Source organism: Bombyx mori, chromosome 23 (assembly GCF_030269925.1).
Source record: "Bombyx mori chromosome 23, ASM3026992v2".
Classification (NCBI taxonomy): domain Eukaryota; kingdom Metazoa; phylum Arthropoda; class Insecta; order Lepidoptera; family Bombycidae; genus Bombyx; species Bombyx mori.
In genome coordinates, this window is record NC_085129.1 from 11,776,468 (window position 1) to 11,798,089 (window position 21,622).

General features: G+C 35.9%; 1 protein-coding gene across 1 annotated transcript; it reads left to right on the top strand.

The window, feature by feature from the left end:
* Positions 1 to 4,186: 4,186 nt before the first annotated feature.
* Positions 4,187 to 16,002, top strand: LOC101737228 (gustatory and odorant receptor 22). The gene is made up of 9 exons (XM_012695880.4): positions 4,187 to 4,339; positions 4,959 to 5,108; positions 6,515 to 6,613; positions 6,886 to 7,058; positions 7,748 to 7,947; positions 10,923 to 11,068; positions 11,525 to 11,721; positions 13,460 to 13,621; positions 15,723 to 16,002. The coding sequence occupies exons 1-9, from the start codon at positions 4,237 to 4,239 to the stop codon at positions 15,882 to 15,884; spliced, it is 1,392 nt and encodes a 463-aa protein (XP_012551334.2). The 5' UTR covers positions 4,187 to 4,236; the 3' UTR covers positions 15,885 to 16,002.
* The last annotated feature ends 5,620 nt before the right edge of the window (positions 16,003 to 21,622 follow it).

Below are 21,622 nucleotides of genomic sequence, written 5' to 3' on the forward strand. Positions count from 1 at the left end.
CTTGCTCTAGTGAACCCCTTTAAGACACCGACGGAAATTTTTTAAGTAATTGACAAGCAAATTTGTTAATATTTTCGACAAATATGTGTTCTTTATGTTAGTTCCAATTAGGTTGAATAAATACGTACAGTCAAGCACACCAAAATAGAATTTTCACTCAAAGTCCAAAGCTATTAAGACAAAAGAATAATAATTATCACAGCTTTTTTTTTCTATAAATACATACTTTGTTTTATTTCAGCATTTAGTTCAAATAAATTCAGTACAATAATAATCTGTCATAAATTCTGCAAAGAAAATTAGCATAATTATCAATTTTTCTAAAGCTTAACAAATGGTTTTATAGTAAGTGACATCACTTTAATCCAATAAAACTCATCTGTTCGTATTTCCAAAGTAGGGACGTCTGTAATGAGAGTTGTTTTGTAACAAAACAGTCATTTGAAAGAAACATTAGCCCCAAACAATCGACGAACAAGAATCGCTAAATTGACTCGATTGAAGTCACAATTATTGATTACTCTTTCGTCTTAATGGTCTTCTGTAAGCTACATCTCAATCCACTTAAGATAAAAATAATAAAAAATAAAAATTTACTACCAATTAATTCTAGTTTATAATTAATAAATACAAATGCAAACAAACAGACATTCTAGAAGTGTAAAAATCTTTGTTAATTATATGCTATTAAAGCTTAAGCGTTTAGTAAACTTTTTTATTAGTTATATTATTAAATCTTAAGTACATTTACTAATATATTACACAAGTAAAGATCTGTTGCAGTTTTGGATTAAATGGAATGTATGGAATAAAGAATAGGATCTTTCAGAGTAATCGAAAAGTGTTTGTTCGAAATGTTACATTTCCGTAAAAACCAATTTTGAAATTATAAACATACCCTTGGTATTGTCTCTATATTATTTAATCTCATATGGAAATATTCTTATATGGAAAGGTTTGATGGAAAAGTTGATGAAGGATTACTCAGACTAAACATATCTAACCAAAATGAGGATCATGTAAAGTAAAAGAGGACGAAATTTTTAAATTAATATTTTTTAAGATATTCTGTAAATCTTCCAAGAAAACAAACATATCGTCCAGAATAGAAGTTTTGTGAATAGTCGCTGTTCAGTTTATTCCATGTTATTATTATAACTCAAAATATTTTCGAGTACCATGGTAGGAACGTGTAGCTTAAGACAAAATAGTTTAATAGTTTATAGAAAGCCGATAATAAGGCTTTGGTGTACTTTTCGCCGAAATCGAGACGCATTAATTGTATATAAACAGTCGCAGGTATCCTTGAAGATCTGCTTGATTGGAACGCGGTTATTAAATAGTTCTCTGCTTTGAACCGATACAATTTGTCTAACAAACGAAATCTCATCATTAGTACAAGTATTATTATGAAACTGTAGCAAAATTTGCCTTCGAGACGAAACAATCACTGTTGTCATCCAAGTAGCCATGGGAATTGTAACTTCGGTTATCCCAATCCATCATACTACAAATACAAACAATCGATACGTGGTCAGTATAGACATGACTGTAACAGTTTAGAATAAAGCCTTTTTGTGATTATCGTGACTGGTACTTTAAAAAAAAAGGGTTTTATTGAAGGATTTTCAAACTTCATTGGATGTTGGTATAGGTCTATCATTTTTATAGTAAATATTGCAGAGTGTGAGGTAGATCTTTGTTGTACTTTCAATTATAATAATTTCAGGTCGGAATTATAAGTTAAAATGAACTACTTTCAGTGTATATTATTTTCCTTCATTAATATAGTTTTTAGTACCTTTAGGGTCTTCGATGTTAACAACAAACCCAATATATACTTATATTGTTTTTGTACAGCGGCACTCAAATGCCAAATCTCTGAAGCCCGTGTGGACTCAACCCTTTTTCAAAACAGCTTAATTAATATTTACCTGATGACGTTGTCTACTTTAATAACGTTTTTCGGTAATTTCGCAGTTTGCGGGTACGATTATGTAAAAAAGGCTGAATTGGTGCAACCAGGTAAGGTTAATAGAGTATTATTACTGGCTTACCCTTTTGCGGTCGACATTAAAGTAAATGAACTTAAATTAAAACGTTCCTTCGTAATACTTCTGCGGCGGTAAATTTAAGATACTATTCTCATATATACGCTATGAAATTAATTTAAATAAAATAGTCCTTGTGAATAATGCTGCAAAGCATGAAATTATTTAAATTAATATGTACGATAATGATAACCCATTCTAAGTGTTATTATTATTAAAGGTTTGTTCTCCTTTTCTTTTTTTATTTAGTAAAAATGACGGGATTTAGTGTGGTTATGAGTTTGTTTTTTGCACCAAGTCGGTTTTTTTTTGTATCTTAATTGGAATAACAATATAATAGAGAAAATAATATACATAAAAAGAATCTAAATGTTGAGATGGCAGTGGCTATGATTTTTTATTATTATTGTTAATAAGTGAACAGTAGTCTCCGGTCGTATTTCAATAAGTAAAATGGAAGTGCTAAAATAAATTATTCCTGCAATTTCTATCAAATAAATAGATTTTTGAAAATTTAACGCATTGTTAGCCGCGCGTTAATATTATATATACACACAAGGTCTACGGGGACTTAATATCTCACTCGGGTGCTCGTTAAGTGTTTTCGAAAGTCAACATTAGTATGAAATATGAATTAATGGCCGCTGAGTGACGCCACGTAGTCGGCAGCATACGACCCACCATAGACGCGTGTAAGAATTATAATTTCTACAGTTGTGAATATGGAATATTTTTATTTTTCCTGACTATTCTCTTTTATTAATATTACCGGGTAGTCAACTTGAATAGTCTACTATTATTTGGCACTGTCTATTTAAAGAAACGAATTAAAAAAACTGCCATTAAATAACAAAGTTCGCAAGCCTTTTTGTCACTGAAGAAGGAGGTCGAACGCGATAATTAACAATGCTGGAAGCAAAACAAACACACTTTTTGATAAGCGATGCTCTTTGGAATCTAATCATTGAGAAATTATTTGTGTTTGTCTTTCTTCAAATGAGGCTTGTAAAGAGTACTTAACGGTAGGCAGTGACTTGGCTCTACCCCTGGCATTGCTGAAGTCCATTAGCGACAGTAACCACTCACCATCACGTATGCTCGTCTGCCTACAAGGGCAATAAAAGATAATAATAATTCAGTCCTATTGATTTTACCATCCCACCTCCCAATACCCAAAGATAGTTTATCCATACTACATAAAACTACTACGTTCATCCCCACTGCGTTTCCAGAGCTTTTTTGCCACGCACTATCAGGCTTTGGAATAAAATTTCATCTACCATATTTCCCAAACGAGCTTTGCGAAGAGTGCTCAGCCAATAGCCAGCGGCGTGACTGTACCAAGTTATTACTGACGTCCATGAGTGAAGATAATAGCTCACCAGAACGTGGGTCGCCTGCCGGCAGTGACAACACAAGAAGGCACTAAGTTGTTTATACGTTGTTGTTTATATCTTTAAATTCCAAGATTGATTTCTGGTGAAGAATTCTGATTAAATTATACGTGGGGTATTTTTTTGAGCTCCTCATTCCATTAGATCACATTAACTCATTCGTTATGAAAATATTGTACAAATAACTAAAAGTAATTCACTGAACTATCTTTGTTATTCTACGATCATAAACAACAAGTTTTTGTACATACTACTATGTATAAATAAATATTTCCCACTATAAATACAGGCTTTCAAACCTCTATTTAACTCCCTCAGGGAACTATTATTAATAATCTTTTCTTGTTCGTAGACAAAATTGGCTTAGAATGTTCGTGATCTTTCTTAGTCAGTATAAAAGTTTTATTAAGTAAAAATATGTATATTCTAATATAAACATCTCCTTTGTAAAAGCATTTGCATGAAAATTTTCTGAAAATAAATACACAAATACAGTCTAAATTAAATTTCTGGAACGAGTAAATACACTTGCGTTTGTTTTATAAAAATACTCACTCTTTATAAAATTCAGTTTTATTTTCACAGCATATCTTAACTGCCATATCTAACTGGGACTAACATAAACATGTCGACTCCACAGTATTCCATTAACAAACGCGCATAACCAAGTAAGCCGAGCCGGGCGGACTATGATTGATTATTCCGTATTCTGTTACCAGATCTTTCGGAAAGCTCATTCGTAAAGGACCTGGACTCGAGCTTCGGAAAGTTCTCGACGCATTTCTGTTACAATGAACAGACACGACCATAGATTCAGTATTTACAATCCAAAACGAAATGAGGCAATGTGGAAAAGGGAATTATTCGTTAACAACGAAGGAAAGGACATAAAAGGTACAGACAGAACGGAAAGAGAATAACTAAAACGTGATTATTGAAGCGTAGTTTGAGGGAAATAAGTTATTTTTGTAAACAAAACTATAAAATTCTTTTGGCAGAGTTCAAATGCAACGATCATTCTTATTGTTTTTCCAAAATGAAGTTTGAAAATCTTTAAGTTTTAATATTTGAATTGGAAAAATAAAGAATAATTATAGTCAAATTTCGTTTGATTCTTTTTTTAAAAAGGGTATATTAAATTACATATATATATATAAATGTAGCATATGATATCTTGAAATCAGTGATCGTGAATTGGTTCTACAGAATAGAAAGCTATTGTTTTTCATTTATAATTTTTTTAGTGATTAATTTTCATATTATAATATTTCATTTTAAGTATTTTTTTAAGAAAGTGATTTTTCCAAGTTTCAATCCTGTATTGTTACGACTATATATAAATAATAAGTCAATACCGAACATAACATAGGGCAGCGATTGCTTAGCAGAGTAGTAAATGGCTCTTAACGGCTTAGTCTTTTCATATTCAAATGACTACACATTAATATAGATACTCTTTCTCTATGTTCTTTTTGTAATTACAAACTTATTTACAACACTTAATCAATTTTAGATTTTCAAATCAAGGATATCTACGGACCAGAGATAACGGATAAAGATGGAGCGCTTTTGGATAAGCACGACAGCTTTTATTTGAATACGAAGAGTTTACTTGTACTCTTCCAGATAATGGGTGTGATGCCGATTATGAGAGTTCCAAAAAGTATGTTTCGAGAAAATTAATGCAAACAAATATTGTTACGAATAAATATCCAAATTAAAGTCCTTTAACTTCTGGCCACGATAACTATAGAGCACTCAAAGCGTGGGAAACAATTTAATTATAATAAAATGCAAGATTAAACAGTAAAATCAGTTTTGTTTATGTCTTGCAATAACCAAAGAAAATATTAACTCGTACCATGATTTATAATTTTATTGAAAGGTATCTACTTCTAACTAATTTCTTTCCAGCAGTTTTCAGTCTAATCTAAATGATTTTGCTAAAGATCGCTCAGAAATATTGGATACTCAATACAATTCAAAATCGTGATAAATTTTTAGTGTATAATAGATAACCAAGAAAAGTTAAAGCAATTGGATAACATTTAATGTTTATAAAATGAGAAGAATATGGCCCACACGATTGTAAATGGTTACCGTCTCTCATGAGAAGTAAAACGAAGGGAACAGCCAAGCTTCTTGATAATTGAAACTACCCATGAAAACAAGATGGTGGCAAATTCGAACGTCTATATTTTGTGCGGCGTTAAATTTGGTTTTGACTTTGCATTAGTTATTACTTAAAATTATATTTAATAAGTATATTAGTAAATAATCGTGAGATAAATCGTATCGTTTTCATTATGAACCCAGATGACAACTATATAAAAGTATTTCCTAGATATTCAATGAAGCTACGGATAAAAAGCTAACAACCAGATTTCTTAAAAAAACAACATCTTGTATGTTCCAAATACTAGATTTAAAATTTTTGTTTTAAAAAAAAATATACGGGTAGAAAGCACGAATTTCCCGAGATTCAATAACCTCTCAAAGAATGTTGAGATTGTTCAAGTTTGAGAGCACACTTCTCTCGTGTGAACCACAATGCTGTTATAAAATATCGTCACTGAAACTTCAACTTTAGCCGTGAAATTTTTCAATGACTTTCGAAATAAATTATCCTAGAAAATTTTATTCTGAAATGTTGTTGTTATTGTATGGGCTCTTTCAGCAAAAGTAGTGTTTGTACAATTAGTAGATTCACATACATACATACATTAAGTCACCCAACACTCTTCTTCTTCTTCTTCTTCTTCTTCTTCTTAGTCGAATACTTCATTGCTGTGAAGAAGAAGAGTGTTCTTCTTCTTCTTAGTCGAATACTTCATTGCTGAAGGTCGTGTCCCTGAAAGCCCTTCGTGGCTCTTTGTACCATCAGCTTCCATTTGCTTCGGTTTTCGGCTTCTCTCAGGGCGTTCGCAACAGAGAGTCCAGTGAGCGCAGTTATCTGATCCGACCAACGGTTTGGTGGCCGGCCGGGGGTCTTGTTCCTTCTACCTTGCCCAACACTCACTAAATTCATATTTATTTCAGTCAAAATTTTCATTTAGTTATTATTTACAGGTGCTCAAACAACAAGAAGAACAACCTATAATTGGATATCAAAAGCCACTCTGTGGGCTTACTTAGTCTGGGGTCTTGAATGCATTATTGTTGTTAAAGGTGAGCTTATTTTAACTCAACCTGAACTTTGAGACAAAGACCGAATATTCCATTAGAATACTTCCAAGTGAAAACTTTGTTTACTTAATATTTTAGTTAAGAGTACTCTGTCTGATGAATAGCATCGAATCTGTTTTATCTTTGCTTTAAATTTAATTTTATTTTTATTAAATTTAACAATTAATATTTAAATAATAGTCAATACTAAAAATAGGTAGTCTTTTGTGAGTCGGAGTTTATATTCTTTCAAGTGAAATTCGATACTTTTTTAGTTGGACAAGAGCGTTTGGCTAACTTCCAGATCGGCTCTAATAAGCGTTTTGATGAGGTTATTTACAACATCATATTTCTGAGTATACTTATACCGCACTTCCTTCTGCCTATCGCTTCTTGGAGGCACGGCCCTCAAGTGGCAATCTTTAAGAATATGTGGACCCACTATCAGGTTCGTATGAAGTGTAAAAAAAATTGTTGCAAGATATTTTTTCTTAGATTTTCTTAAAAACATATTAGCTCGACTTATACTAAAAACAATATTCAGTTATCAATATTCAATATTCTTAAGTAAATTTTCACCGTATTAACCTTTTTTAATATTGTAAAAATAAAAAAGTCGTTCCGCGTCACGCAATTAATTCATTAAGCGCGTAAATTCGTTTTAAAAGGTTAAACTGTGTATAAAGCAAATTAATTAGTAAAATCTAAATTTACAACCATGTACATAAATTGATGTGACATAGTAGGTCATAACTACGAGTATGACCGGTTTTTATTTTCGGCACTAGATTTTTCTCAAAACTTTTTTTTTTTTTTTAAAGACAGTCAGAAATCTCACATACTATTGAATTATATTTTCCATGGTTTTGTTAAATGATCCAGTGCTACAGTGATCCAGACGACCCAATGAAAACCGCTGGGTCACATTGGATGCAGGTGGCAACGGACCGGCCGCACTGTAGATCGATTGAAAATACCTATGTTCAGCAGTGGACAGCTATAGGCTGAGATGATGATGAAATTTTAGTTCACCCAACTGGTTTGTAAATCATAAAGTAAATTTCGAAAAATCAAGTTTTGTTCCATTTTGAAGATGGATACAAAAAGTAGTACTTCTAAAATATTTACCTTTTACAGTTGAAATACTTAAAGATCACCGGAAAACCCATAGTTTTTCCGAATCTGTACATCTTGACATGGGGTTTGTGTATATTCTCATGGGTTCTAAGCTTCGCAGTCGTGCTGTCGCAGCATTATTTACAAGACGACTTCGAACTATGGCATTCTTTTGCCTACTACCACATCATTGCGATGTTGGATGGATTTTGTTCTCTTTGGTAAGTCTAATGCTATGACATTTATTTTTTCTTCTGGTCTTCATAAATTGTTTCAACGCACTTACGGCTGAATATTTTTCGAAAATGTGGCCTCTAGCATTTGAGACACTTATACTAGCGCCGAGAAAAGCCACGACAAACTTTTTTTTTTATGATTGAGAGATTACTGGTGGCCCGAAGGCCTTTCCAGTTTCACCAGGACAGGTAGGCGAGCAAAGGCTCAGCCAGGAGGGGTGGGATTTGCTAACAGCTGCCCGAGCGCCTCCGAAGGAGACCTAATAACTCAAGAGCAATTGCTTCGCGAATGAATCTACTACCGGATCGGAATCGCGACCCGCTGAGAAGATCCGGCGAGAAACTCAGCGGGCTGATGCATGAGTTAGGTTGCACGTCGACCTCTTTGTCGAGTTCAACGAGTACGGTTACTGGGGTCAATAAGCTTGCTTCTAGTATTAGAGCTGAAGGCATCTAATGCAAAGGTTATTGGATCTGATGAATCCGTAAGGACGTGTCTAGGGCGTCGACGGTGACTGGCTCCTGCATGATCAGGATTCGGTCACGACAAACTATCGAGTAATGTAATGTTTAAAATTATGATCAAATACTAATTAAATTGTTTCCTTTATAGTTAATATACTCGGAACGATGCGTAAATTAACGATGTTATCATAACTCGGCGATGTAATTATTAGGTCGTGTGTTGACTTTGCTTCGCTGTCGAGTCTGGTACCTATAGAAATCGATATTCAGATTAACGTACTGGAAAGGTTAAAATTAATTTTATTTTCACCCTCCGGGGAGACTTCATGATTGAATTTTAAAACGAAACTTCGGAAATATATTTCCGTTTTAGCCATTAAATTGTGTATTCGTTTAGCACTGAAAGTACGGTGTGTTTATAAAATTTTACACAAAAGTTTTTTATTTTTTTTAAATAATAAAAATTGTATCTAGCATATTATGTTTCGAGGCTTTTAGTCAATTTGATAATAAAAGATTTTAAGTTGATATACATATGTACATGAGGATAACAACTATACTGTCCTTTTAACTGGAATACCTAATGGCAACCACTTTTTTTTTTAATAATGTTCGCTTATAATTTAGGAGATGCTTTTGTTACAATAGCGCGCTTCATATGAATTTCTTATTCATGAAACATTGTAACCTTTAGTTGTGAAAAACTCTGCTGATTTTTCGGTAAAATCTAAATCTACATGAAGCAAAAACTTTGTACCCTTTTTTACGAAAATTACGCGGACAGAGAAGTATGAAATTTCCCACACTTATAGAGAATATAGAGGAGTGCAGAATGTTATTTTTTTTTAAATTATGCATAAAAATACAAATTAAATCAATAATAAAAACATTACACACACTACCGTGTATTTGACATACACGCGCATGTATACTATTTGTTTATTGTCAAACTTTTATATTATTACTTATAGTCTGTGGTCAAATTGAGAATAGATTAAATATTGTTTATCTTTATTAATATTTGTCTAAAGTGTATGTATTCTTGGATGATTCTTGGCGAAATCTGTGATTATAGAAGTATTTGACAATATAACTTTATTAGTGTGCAAACTTATAATTTCAATTAATTAGAGTCGAATTTTGACTACCGGGGGACCACTAGTTATTATAATTTGTCTAATGCAAATTTTAAGTGACAATGTGTATTTCATGGTTTGGCGCATGTCTTGTGTGCTGGTGGCTTTATTACGAGCTTTATACGATCGTATGTTCCTACTATATAAATTTACTTAACTATTTTTGAAGTGAAAACTTCGTTGGCTGTGTTGAGCACTTTTTGGTAGAGAAAAATGTTATTATCATTTATTATTATTATTAATACTTTTTTTCATTTTTTTTTTTTTTTTTAACCATAACATTTTGTTAGTTACAATTACTTATAATCTATGTTAGAAACTTAAAAAAATCTAACACATAACTATCATTATATACATTTTATACCATTATATATATTTTTTATGGGTTATGGGTTAGCTTTACCGACATGCTAGTTTTATGCATATGCAACGGCATATCTACACGAAAACATATACATATATCAATATCTGACCGCGTGCGGTGTGCGTTAGATGGATGGGTGAAATCTTGTGAGTTCGCGTCACCGACATGCGTAATAGCAGTATATCTGTAGCTTAGCTTAGCTTAACTTAGCGTTGTGTATATTACAAGTAAAATTTAATTGATTTAGTAAAAAGTTTAATGATATACTGTATATTGTTCAAATAGTGTTTGAATACGATTGTTATTTAATTAATTAATTAATTGCAGAATCATTGTGTAGTACAATACTGAGTACTAAATATATGTACATACTAATATTTTTAAGTAGAAAAATTAAAAATCTTAATCTTAATAAAAAAATGTTAATACTAAAAATCTAAATCTAAGTGTTAAATTTCACTTTTATTGGCAGTCCCGATGACTGCAATTTTTTTTTTTTTTTCTAAATCCCTTGAACAAAGGCCAAACATGATGTTTATATTTCATTAAAAGACAAAATAAAATTGGTACAACAATTGTAATGATCGGCAAACAACTAAAAACGGAGAAAAGCTGTTTGCGATTTTCTTAAATTAATGACATTATTAATTAAAAGATCCAACTAGATATTATTTCTACGGAAAACTTGATACCACATTTTTAAAACGAACTTAAGGGTACAAAGCTTCGTCTTCAACGTACTTATTTTAAAAATTAGAAGCATCTAGATAGAAACTTCTAATTAGAACGTTAGTTTAAATCAATTTCAAAATTGCAACCGAAAATACGTTACATAAGAAAGCATCTGGAACATGCGATGAAATGAAAATGCAACCGCAATTTAATCACCGCATTAAGCCGTTTGACGTTTTGTCAGGCCAGTGAATTTTGGCAGGCGGTTCAAGAATTCTCAGTCCTTTCTTCGCCATTTACTTGACAAGGTTCCAAATCTACAGGTACATTAACTGCAACGCGTTTGGCACGGCGTCCCGGGGCTTGGCAATAAATCTGCACAAGGCTCTAGAGGCGGAACACCCAGCGCTGAAGTTGGCTCAATACCGCCACCTGTGGGTTGATCTGTCGCATATGATGCAGCAATTGGGTATGAAAAGTGACAGATCGGAAAGAGTACTCTTGTATTAATATTATCTTTAATGCCACATTTGAAATGAAACAAAACCAACACAAACAAAAAGTTTTAAAGCTTGATTAATATGTGAAAATTTATTAATAAAATATCGTTGATTGTATCAGCTAATAAATCCCTCCAGTGAAATTATAGGGTGCCAGAATTTCAGTGGGTGTTCACTCCCAAATTATCTGTTGAACTACCCCTGACTCTGTTCTGTCATTAGCTTTTGCTATCAGCTATAAAAATAACGTATTTTGGTGATATACTAGTTATTATGTTTATCTATGACAAAGGAATTAAAAATATTCAACACTATTTAAATTGTTATATGATTATAGATGTTGTTTTGAGAGGCTTGTAGGGCCGTCGTTTTTTATATAGCATATTATAATTAATACATTTGCTTCATAAGCGCTTTGGTTTCAGGCCGCGCTTATTCCAACATGTACGGCATTTACTGCATGGTAATATTCTTCACAACAACAATATCATTGTATGGCGCCTTATCGGAAATCTTAGAGCACGGCCTAAGTTACAAGGAAATGGGCTTGTTTGTCATTGTCGCTTACTGCATGACGTTACTCTTCATAATATGTAATGAGGCCTATCACGCTTCGAGAAAGGTAAAAGAGCATTTAATACAAAAATATATGTACGCAACCTTATCCAGAATATGTTTGACGCATGTTGCAAATGTTTGGAACTATATCCGCTCATTTAAAAAATCCGCATTGATTTATTTCAGTATTTTCAGCCGTATTCACATTTGCTACAAACAAATGTACATAGATGTTCAGTGTTATAACGGGTAACATGAATCTCGCATTAAAATCAATGTAAAATGATATTGCGTTTTTATTAAATATTTAATTGATTAACGAGTGATTTCGGTCACCCTTTAACTGTTTGTTATCTTTAGCCTCTTTCAGTATAATTTTTTTATTGTTTAGGTTGGTGGACGAGCTCACCGCCAGGCTAGTATTAAGGGATAACCGGAGCCCATAGACATCTACAAAGTAAATGCCGCCACCCACCTCGAGTTATGAGTTCTAAGGTCTCAGTACAGTACAACGGCTGCCCCACGCATTACTGCTTCGCGATAGAAATAGGCAGGGTGGTCGTACCTACCCGTACGGACTCACAAGACGTTCTACCACCAGTAATATTTACTCGAGCCGGCTCACAAAACGCTCCACTACCAATAATTTTATTACACGATGTCATTATTACTTTGTCGTGGAAGTCATTCGTGAACATGTATTAAGTACGTATTTCGTTAAAATATTGAACACCGATCGAATCGCATCACGAGATACGAATTCACCGGGCGTCTTATTCTTAAAGCCACGACGAATCCAATTTGCTGTAATTACTGACGGTACATTTTTTGACTTTGTGTATATCTCAACCTCAACATGACTTTCAAACGGTGATGTATATACATACATATATACATATATATATACTCTATTAACCAATTCCAAGTAGACCCGTCTACCCAACCAAAGTAAAAAAAGTGTGTGTGTCCGCTCCGACGCACGACTGGAGTTTACTGGATATAAAAAATTAAACGAAACAATACGAGAAATAGTTCTATATTACGACAACACGATACACTACAGATTATTAACAAATTAACGAGACACAAAACAAACGACTAACAAATATATGAAAATACAATAATGAGAGAAACGCGCGATCAGTACGAGGCTTTGTGGCGGACTGCCGGCGCAGCAGCCCGGCGTCACCTGCGATAACGCGGCCGCGCGTTGGCTCCTGATTGGCGCGCGCACGCATCACGCAATCAGGAGCCAATCAGGCGCATAACGCATTTCGTGTGACATGCTAGTACGATTTTGGTCCCCATAATTTTCATACCCCGGGCCTATATATGTAAATCGATTCTAAAGGAGTAAACTCCAAAAAGAAAAGTCAAAATAGTAATTACCGCTTCAATTATCTAAGAATTTGTCCATAAATAATGCAAAGTGTATCCTCCGAGGTAAGGCCCAAGGATTGTAATAAGGACACATTTTGATTTACTCATTTAATATTCATGAAACATGAATACGTTAACGAGATCTGTATTACTACTTTCAAGTCGTTCGTTATTTCATTCATAATACATGTAATTCCTCGTGTATATCTCGCTTGCAAAATAATATTTTTTATTCACTTGATTAAGTAAACATTGTTGGTTGTATTGTTTAGAAGTTCTTAGTATAATTTTGTGCTTCCGTGAATCGCACTCACGCAGTCACGCAGTTAAGTTCTCAAATACACTTTCATCTCTGAAAGGAACACATTCTTTTAATCTATGGAGCAGCACTGCAGTAAGTACTTTAGTAAATTACGTTTCAGGTGGGTCACGAGTTTCAAGATCGTCTCTTGAACGTGAATCTGGGAGCGATAGACCGAAGCACTCAACGTGAAGTGGAAATGTTTCTGGTGGCCATAGCCAAAAATCCGCCCATTATGAATTTAGACGGCTTCACTAATATTAATAGGGAATTGTTTACTGCTGTAAGTTTTAATGAATGTTTTGTGAAAATGTTTTATTATCGCGCACGTCGTATATAGGAGGCTTCAAAGACAAACAAAAAGGTGGTTACTTTTTAAGTTTGTTTAGTTGGGCACACTACGTACACCTGTTTTTTTTGAGACTTTAGAGAGAGAAAGAGAGAGAGAAAACACTTTATTGCACACCAAAACACATTTTACATTCAAAAACAGTCAAAAAGCAAATTCATTTGCACAACAGACGCTCTTATCGCTAAAAGCGAACTCTTCCAGACAACCGTTTAATTTACAGAAATTCTAGAAAATATAAAAATATGGCAGGTATGTTGCGGTGCTGGAGTCATGGTCCAGACGGCTGGCTGATCCTTCGGCTGGTCGTAGGACCGTCGAGGCGATTCGCCCGTTCCTTGTGGATTGGGTGAATCGTGACAGAGGACGCCTCACTTTCCGGCTCACGCAGGTGCTCACTGGGCATGGTTGTTTCGGTGAGTTCCTGCACCGGATCACAGCCGAGCCGACGGCAGAGTGCCACCATTGTGGTTGCGACTTGGACACGGCAGAGCATACGCTCGTCGCCTGCCCCGCATGGGAGGGGTGGCGCCGTGTCCTCGTCGCAAAAATAGGAACCGACTTGTCGTTGCCGAGTGTTGTGGCATCGATGCTCGGCGACGACGAGTCGTGGAAGGCGATGCTCGACTTCTGCGAGTGCACCATCTCGCAGAAGGAGGCGGCGGGGAGCTTGAGAGACGCACAATCCCGCCGCCGTCGAGCGGGGGCCAGGGAGGCGGATCTCGCCCAAGCCCTGGCCCTCTAAGTGTTTCGGGTCCCCCTCACATGTCGGTCTGGGGACCGGCGAGGGGGGCCTAAGAAGACGACGTGTAAGCTGCTCTGCACGCGTTTTACACAAGAGCATCCGGGTGATGGAAGGCCGGCTATCCTCGACCCACGCTGGTTCTGGCCCAGCGGGGTATTCCGTAGGGTAACCCACTCTAACCGGCGCCATCTAGGCGGGCTTCGGACAGTCTGCCGACCGAGAGGGCTGGTGGTCGTGGCGCCGACGACCGGCAGTCCGGCGTCCCGAGGTGGAGGGTGATGGGAGAGATGTGCTCCGCACTAAACGCTTCACTTTCCCCCCGTTGCCTTGTCATGAGTTCTGTCTCATGCGAGGTTTGGACGTTGGTTGTTGAGCGACAGGAGGTTTTAGTCAGTTCGACTCTGACATACCCCGCCCAGTATCCCCAGAAAAGGGCGGAAGTCCGGCGATTTCCTCCTGACCAAAAAAAAAAAAAAAGGTATGTTGCGGTGCACTATAGACACTATATTATTATAGAAAATATATACATACATACAATAAACACACTTTAAGACTTTAAGACATGTTGAGGTCTTAGTTGTGTTGTATACGAATACTCCGCCCTTTAAACTGTTGGCAGCAGAAATTGTGGTTTACACCTTCGGTTCTCCTTGTATTGATTGAAATGGTTTTGATGATACAATCCCCACAGCTAATAATTGTGTTAACAGTTTATTTAGCTTATTGAAATGTGACCCAAATTTTGATGTATGTTCAATACCGCTTTTCCACTTGTAGTTTATTTATTATAGGGTGACTAAAATAAAGATGCGCGAACCACAGAAAATCAAGTTTAAAACGTTTTGATGTTCCCGTAGTTAGTTCTGACTATTGAATTCGTACTGAGCCCCAACGGAGTCAATATCTCTGTTAAAGCTATTTGGAATCTGGATCAATCTACTTGATCTTGCTTCGTATCTGGTGATCTTAAGATGTCCATCGATGGCTTTCGTCTTCATGATGATATGCCATCTCATCCTGTCTTCAGCTACCCGGAGAGCATCATAGATGAGGGAATTGAATATGCGTATCTAGTTAGATCAATGTATTCGGCTGTGGTACAGCGATTTTTTTCTCCAGTTTCCGAGTAACCACTAGTTTACAAGATTATCTCTCCACCTTTTCTAGAAATAATATAGAAGTTTCCAGTTTGAGATGATTGAAAGTGATAATATTTTTTAAAATTAGTATTAACATCAACAAGCTAATTTTCGTAATAAATTTATTAAACTGTTTCATTATTTATTTTAGAATATATCGTTTATGTCCACGTATTTAATTGTTTTGATGCAATTTAAACTCACGCTACTTCGTCAAGGAGCTCGGAAGACGGTAACAGCTATTGTGCGAGCTATCTTCAACACTACAATTACTGATAATGGCGCTGGTGGAAGTGATGAAGATCAAGAATGAAGCCAAATGATCATAAATAACAGTTACCCGGGGCAAGCGTTCTAGCAAAGAGCCCTTGTTTTATCTTGCATTGTAATTTTTGATGAATTATCTAGAATAAATTTACTGTAAACTCTCAGTTTTCTCTTGAGAAATTCTATGCCTATTTTTGTTGTATATTTACACATTATTTATGGTCACTTGTAGTATTTTATAATATTTTAATACATTTATTTTTTACTAGCTGACCCGGCAGACTTCGTAGTACCTCAATCGAAAATAAAAGATCAAAGCTTTTGTATAAAATTTAAAACAAACAAAAGAAATTCGTCCGATGGGGGAGATATCAAAGAGAAAAAAAATATGTTATTTTTATTAAATTTCTAGCATTTTCATATTTATCTACCTTTTAAACCTTCTCTGGACTTCCACAAATAATTCAAGACTAAAATTAGCCAAATCGGTCCAGCCGTTCTCGAGTTTTAGCGAGACTAACGAACAGCAATTCATTTTTATATGTATAGATTATTTACACATTCTTTACAAAATAATCAGAAGACCTAAGAAAGTTTCACCCGAAATATGCCCGATTTTGATTAATATATTTTTACTGTTTTATTTTATAAGAAACATATTTACTATTATATTATTTTTATTAAGCTTCGAATACATTGTTTCTATCACGCTTGCCTAGTTGTAATTAAACATCGAAATTGCCTTCATAGCTGCTGTTTCAAGTAACAATGTTACGTTTTCATTATCCTTTTAGTGGTTTTGCTGTTATTCCCTAGTTTCATTGTTTTAAGGTTGTTAATAGTTTGAGTTCGGCATCATTTTAGTTTTCGTAGGGAAATTTTCACATTCGTTTTATAGCAAAAACCACAGGTTTTCACTTTCATTAATAAAATATACTTATCGGTGTGGTCTCACGTCTATTTGGTTCTGTGTTTGTATCGCACCACCCGCCATCCAAGCGATTCATTCGCTATAGCTGAAATCATTACTTTCTCCTACAATACGGATACAATCGCAAAACTACCCCGCTATCTCACAATCTCTGATACATCTGCACGTGGTGGTTTGCAAGTACTCTTGAAGCTCTTGATTTACTCTACGGAATTATTTTAAATAAAATAATCAATGAAACTGCTATCTATTAGAAAATGCTTTGATAAGTAGCTTTAAATTAAGCAAATTTATGGAAAACTATTTTTATACCAACGGTTTACACAAATAGTGTACGTAAAAACACAGGATATTTAATTAATTAAGTTCATATATCTCAATCATTTTTTACCTGCTCGTTGCGTTTTAGGTGCAAGTTGTACTCAGATAATGAGGTGAAATCCCAGTGTTGATTATCAGTTAAAATATAAAAAATCAATAATCATTTTATTTTAATAGATCTATCATGTAAACCTACAAAAAATATAACAAGTTTTGAAATGAAACTCATTCGTCACAATTGTCCTAAATAAATAGAAATTCAAATGTTACAGAACGGTCGTAAAATAAAATACTAAAATATTCTGTCTGTGTTCAAACTCGTTAGTCCAAATTAGATTCGACGTTCAATATTTCAAACTTTAATGTAATAAAAATTCAATAGCAACGACTAAAGTATATAAGACTAGCGAACCACCCTCGCTTCGCTTCGGAAACATTAAAACACACATGAAACAAAAAATAAAAAATAAAAAATAAATAAAAAAAGTACCCTATGTTCATCAGGGACAATGTCGGCTTCTAATGGAAAAAGAATTTTTCAAATCGGTCCAGTAGTTTCGGAGCCTATTCGAAACAAACAAACAAACAAATCTTTCCTCTTTATAATATTAGTATAGATATTGAATAACGATTAATTAACCAGCGCTTCATTAAAATAACACAAAGTTATGAAAGTAGAAACTGAATTTAATTAAAGACCAATATAGCACGTCTTATTAAATACATACTTTCTGGTGTTATCATTTTGAAGAATAGAATGTAGGCTTTTTTTGTGCGACATTGACCCGAATCTTTGTTATATCCAAATACTAAAAAACTTTTCCAAATAAACGTACGCTTGGTTGTCGTTTTCTCGACTGCAAGCCTGACCGATTCGGGTGAACCGCAGTGCGGTATCGGTATAAGTATTACAAGCGGGGTGAGTGGTTACCCGAACTGGCTTGATTTGCTGAGATGAATATTGAAATGCTTAGTTTGCGTATTCTTTAAAAACGTTCATTGCGTTCGTTAGAATAAATCGAATGGTTTTCAAATTATTTTAGATAGAATCGTCTTTCGGATCACAATATGATATATATTTTTCAATTCGGTCTGATGCTGCTTTTTTTCTTTCTTGTGATCAATCTTTAGGGGGAACTTACAAACACATCGTGGTATCTAAAAAATTTTTAATTTTTTTTTATTGCTTAGATGGGTGGACGAGCTCACAGCCCACCTGGTGCTGAGTGGTTACTGGAGCCCATGGACATCTACAACGTAAATGCGCCACCCACCTTGAGATATATGTTCTAAGATTTCAGTATAGTTACAACGGCTACCCCACCTTTCAAACCGAAACACATTACTGCTTCACGGCAGAAATAGGCAGGGTGGTGGTACCCGTGCGGACTCACAAGACGTCCTACCACCAGTAATTACGCAAATTATAATTTTGCGGGTTTCATTTTTACTATACGATGCTATTCCTTCACCGTGCAATCGTTAAGTACGTATTTCACTACAAAAAATTGTACTTGTCAGCAGGATTTTAACACCAGTGCATCACTAGTTAATAATGTACCGGACGTGCAGGCTTTAGGCCACGACGACTTATCTTATATTTTATAGGATCTTTGCATTAGACAGGTTCACGGCAGAAATGTGGATGAGACAGCGGTACCGACTCTTTTTTTTTTTTTTTTGTCAGGAGTAAATCGCCGGACTTCCGCCCTCCACTGGGGATGGAGGGCGGGGCATGTCAGAGTCGAACTGACTAAAACCTTCTGTCGCTCAACAACCAACGTCCAAACCTCGCATGAGACAGAACTCATGAAGAGGCAGAGGGGGGAAAGTGAAGCGTTTAGTGCGGAGCACATCTCTCTCATCACCCTCCCCCTCGGGACGCCGGACCGGCGGTCGTCGGCGCCACGACCACCAGCCTTCTCGGTCGGCAGGCTATCCGAAGCCCGCCTAGATGGCGCCGGTTAGAGTGAGCTATCCTACGGAATACCCCGCTGGACCAGAACCAGCGTGAGTCGAGGATAGCCGGCCTTCCATCACCCGGATGCTCTTGCGTAAAACGCGTGCAGAGCAGCTTGCACGTCGTCTTCTTAGGCCCCCTTCGCCGGTCCCCAGACCGACATGTGAGGGGGACCCGAAACACTTAGAGGGCCAGGGCTTGGGCGAGATCCGCCTCCCTGGCCCCCGCTCGACGGCGGCGAGATTGTGCGTCTCTCACGCGCCCCGCCGCCTCCTTCTGCGAGATGGTGCACTCGCAGAAGTCGAGCATCGCCTTCCACGACTCGTCGTCGCCGAGCATCGATGCCACAACACTCGGCAACGACAAGTCGTTTCCTGTTTTTGCGACGAGGACACGGCGCCACCCCTCCCATGCGGGGCAGGTAACGAGCGTGTGCTCCGCCGTGTCCAAGTCGCAACCACAATGGTGGCACTCTGCCGTCGGCTCGGCTCCGATCCGGTGCAGGAACTCACCGAAGCAAGCGGTACCGACTCTAGCAGACTCAACATAATACTGTGCATTGTCGAAATGGTTGTAACATAGGAATATCAAATAACGGATCATAAATTGAAATAAATGATTCCATAAAATGGAAAAACAATATAAAATCAATGGATTTGTTTACCCCAAAACAAATTGAGGTATAGGTAATATACGCAGCTGGGGACGTTCGATATAATATCAAAACGTATTAGCTGAACAAATATTATAAAAATACGTGTAAGATGTTAAGCTTTGTTGCGTTGGTGTAAGGGTTATATTACAGAGGGTGGCGAGACGGTTGCCATAGCAACAAGTGGTTCCCTCCCTTACAGCCTCTCTCCAAGCCAAGCTAAGCTTGAGTTATTGCCCTTACCTTTTTGTATGGAAAGAAAAGATACTTCGTAGTCTTTTGTTTTGATGACGCGATTATTATTGGGTCGTAAATTAATAGATTTTCAATATCTCTCAATGTAAGAAAGTTTTTTTGGTCCGAAGATATATAAATTTGCAGCATTTGAGTTCACGAAACAACATACAGAAGTTATTCATCAAAATTTCTTTCACTAGATCATAATTTTCTTCTACAGAACTTTTTGTAATTTAATTCCTTATTTGTTATCACTAACAGAAATACGAGTATTATGAAAAATGTTGCGTACCTACTATAATCCTTTTTTTCCTGTAGGTAGGGATTAGGGATTCATCGGAAAATGGGCAACAACCTTCTCCAAGTCTTATAACAGCATGCTGCTATTGCATTTATTAATAGTAGAGAGTATTGCAAGTCCGCATTGGTGGGTAGCATTTGTCTATTTTGGCGGTGAAGTAGTAATGCGTACAATCAAGCAAGATTTCAACATTATGTGTCAAAGTTAGTGGTGGTATGATGTCATGGTCAACGGTGATGTCAATAACTTAACCAGGCTTCCCGTGAGTTCTTATCCATATATATAACTCGTAAAATATCAATTAAAGTGTTTTAGAAAATATTTCGAGAGGTAAAATGGTTTAAGCGACTTTTTTTTTATTGCTTTGATGAGTGGACGAGCTTACAGCCCACCTGGTGTTAAGTGGTTACTGAAGCCCATAGACATCTACAACGTAAATGCGCCACCCACCTTGAAATATAAGTTTTAAAGTCTCAGTATACTTACAACAGCTGCCCTGCCCTACCTTTCAGACCGAAACGCATTACGGCTTCACGGCAGAAATAGGTAAGGCGGTGGTACCCACCCGCGCGGACTCACAAGAGGTCCTCTACCACCAGTAATTACGTAAATTATAATTTTGCGGGTTTGATTTTTATTACACGATGTTATTCCTTCACCATGGAAGTCAATCGTGAACATTTGTTGAGTACGTATTTCATTAGAAAAATTGGTACCCGCCTGAGATTCGAACACCGGTGCATCGCTCAACACGAATGCACCGCACGTCTGATCCTTTAGGTCACTACGACTTCGACTATTATTTACCTTCGCAACAAAACTATCCATGTCTATTTCTCTTAGCTATTAAAGCAGTTCAACTCTACATATCAAGTCTTCTTTGTAGTCTTAGAGCGACATTGAAGTTCACATTTGAGCCCCGATAACACTGTAAGTTCCTCTTAGCGCGACACTAACTTCAATTTACATAACTCGATTTCGACTTTGAAACGTACTGAAATCAGTCTGCATATGTATGAAGTAGTGAGGTAACTAACCACATTGTAAACCCTTTACTTCTACAAGTAACCATTATCTAAATATAATTAAATTTTACTTATCACGTTCCACTGCAATTGTTTGGTTGTATATCTAAGGTATTCTTATGTATAGCTGGTCCAACTTTAAACTATTATTTTACTAAGAGATAGCTATAATACATACTTACAGAAATAGGTATTTTATTTTCATAAATACACAAGCAACTGGCTATAATTTAATGCATTCGTAGCTTGTCAAGTATTCTTTTCTCGAATAACATTTTTAATTCTGTAATATAATATATTTTTAAAGTAATAGCGTAATAAATTATGTGATGTTGAGGATGAATATTAGCTTTCGTG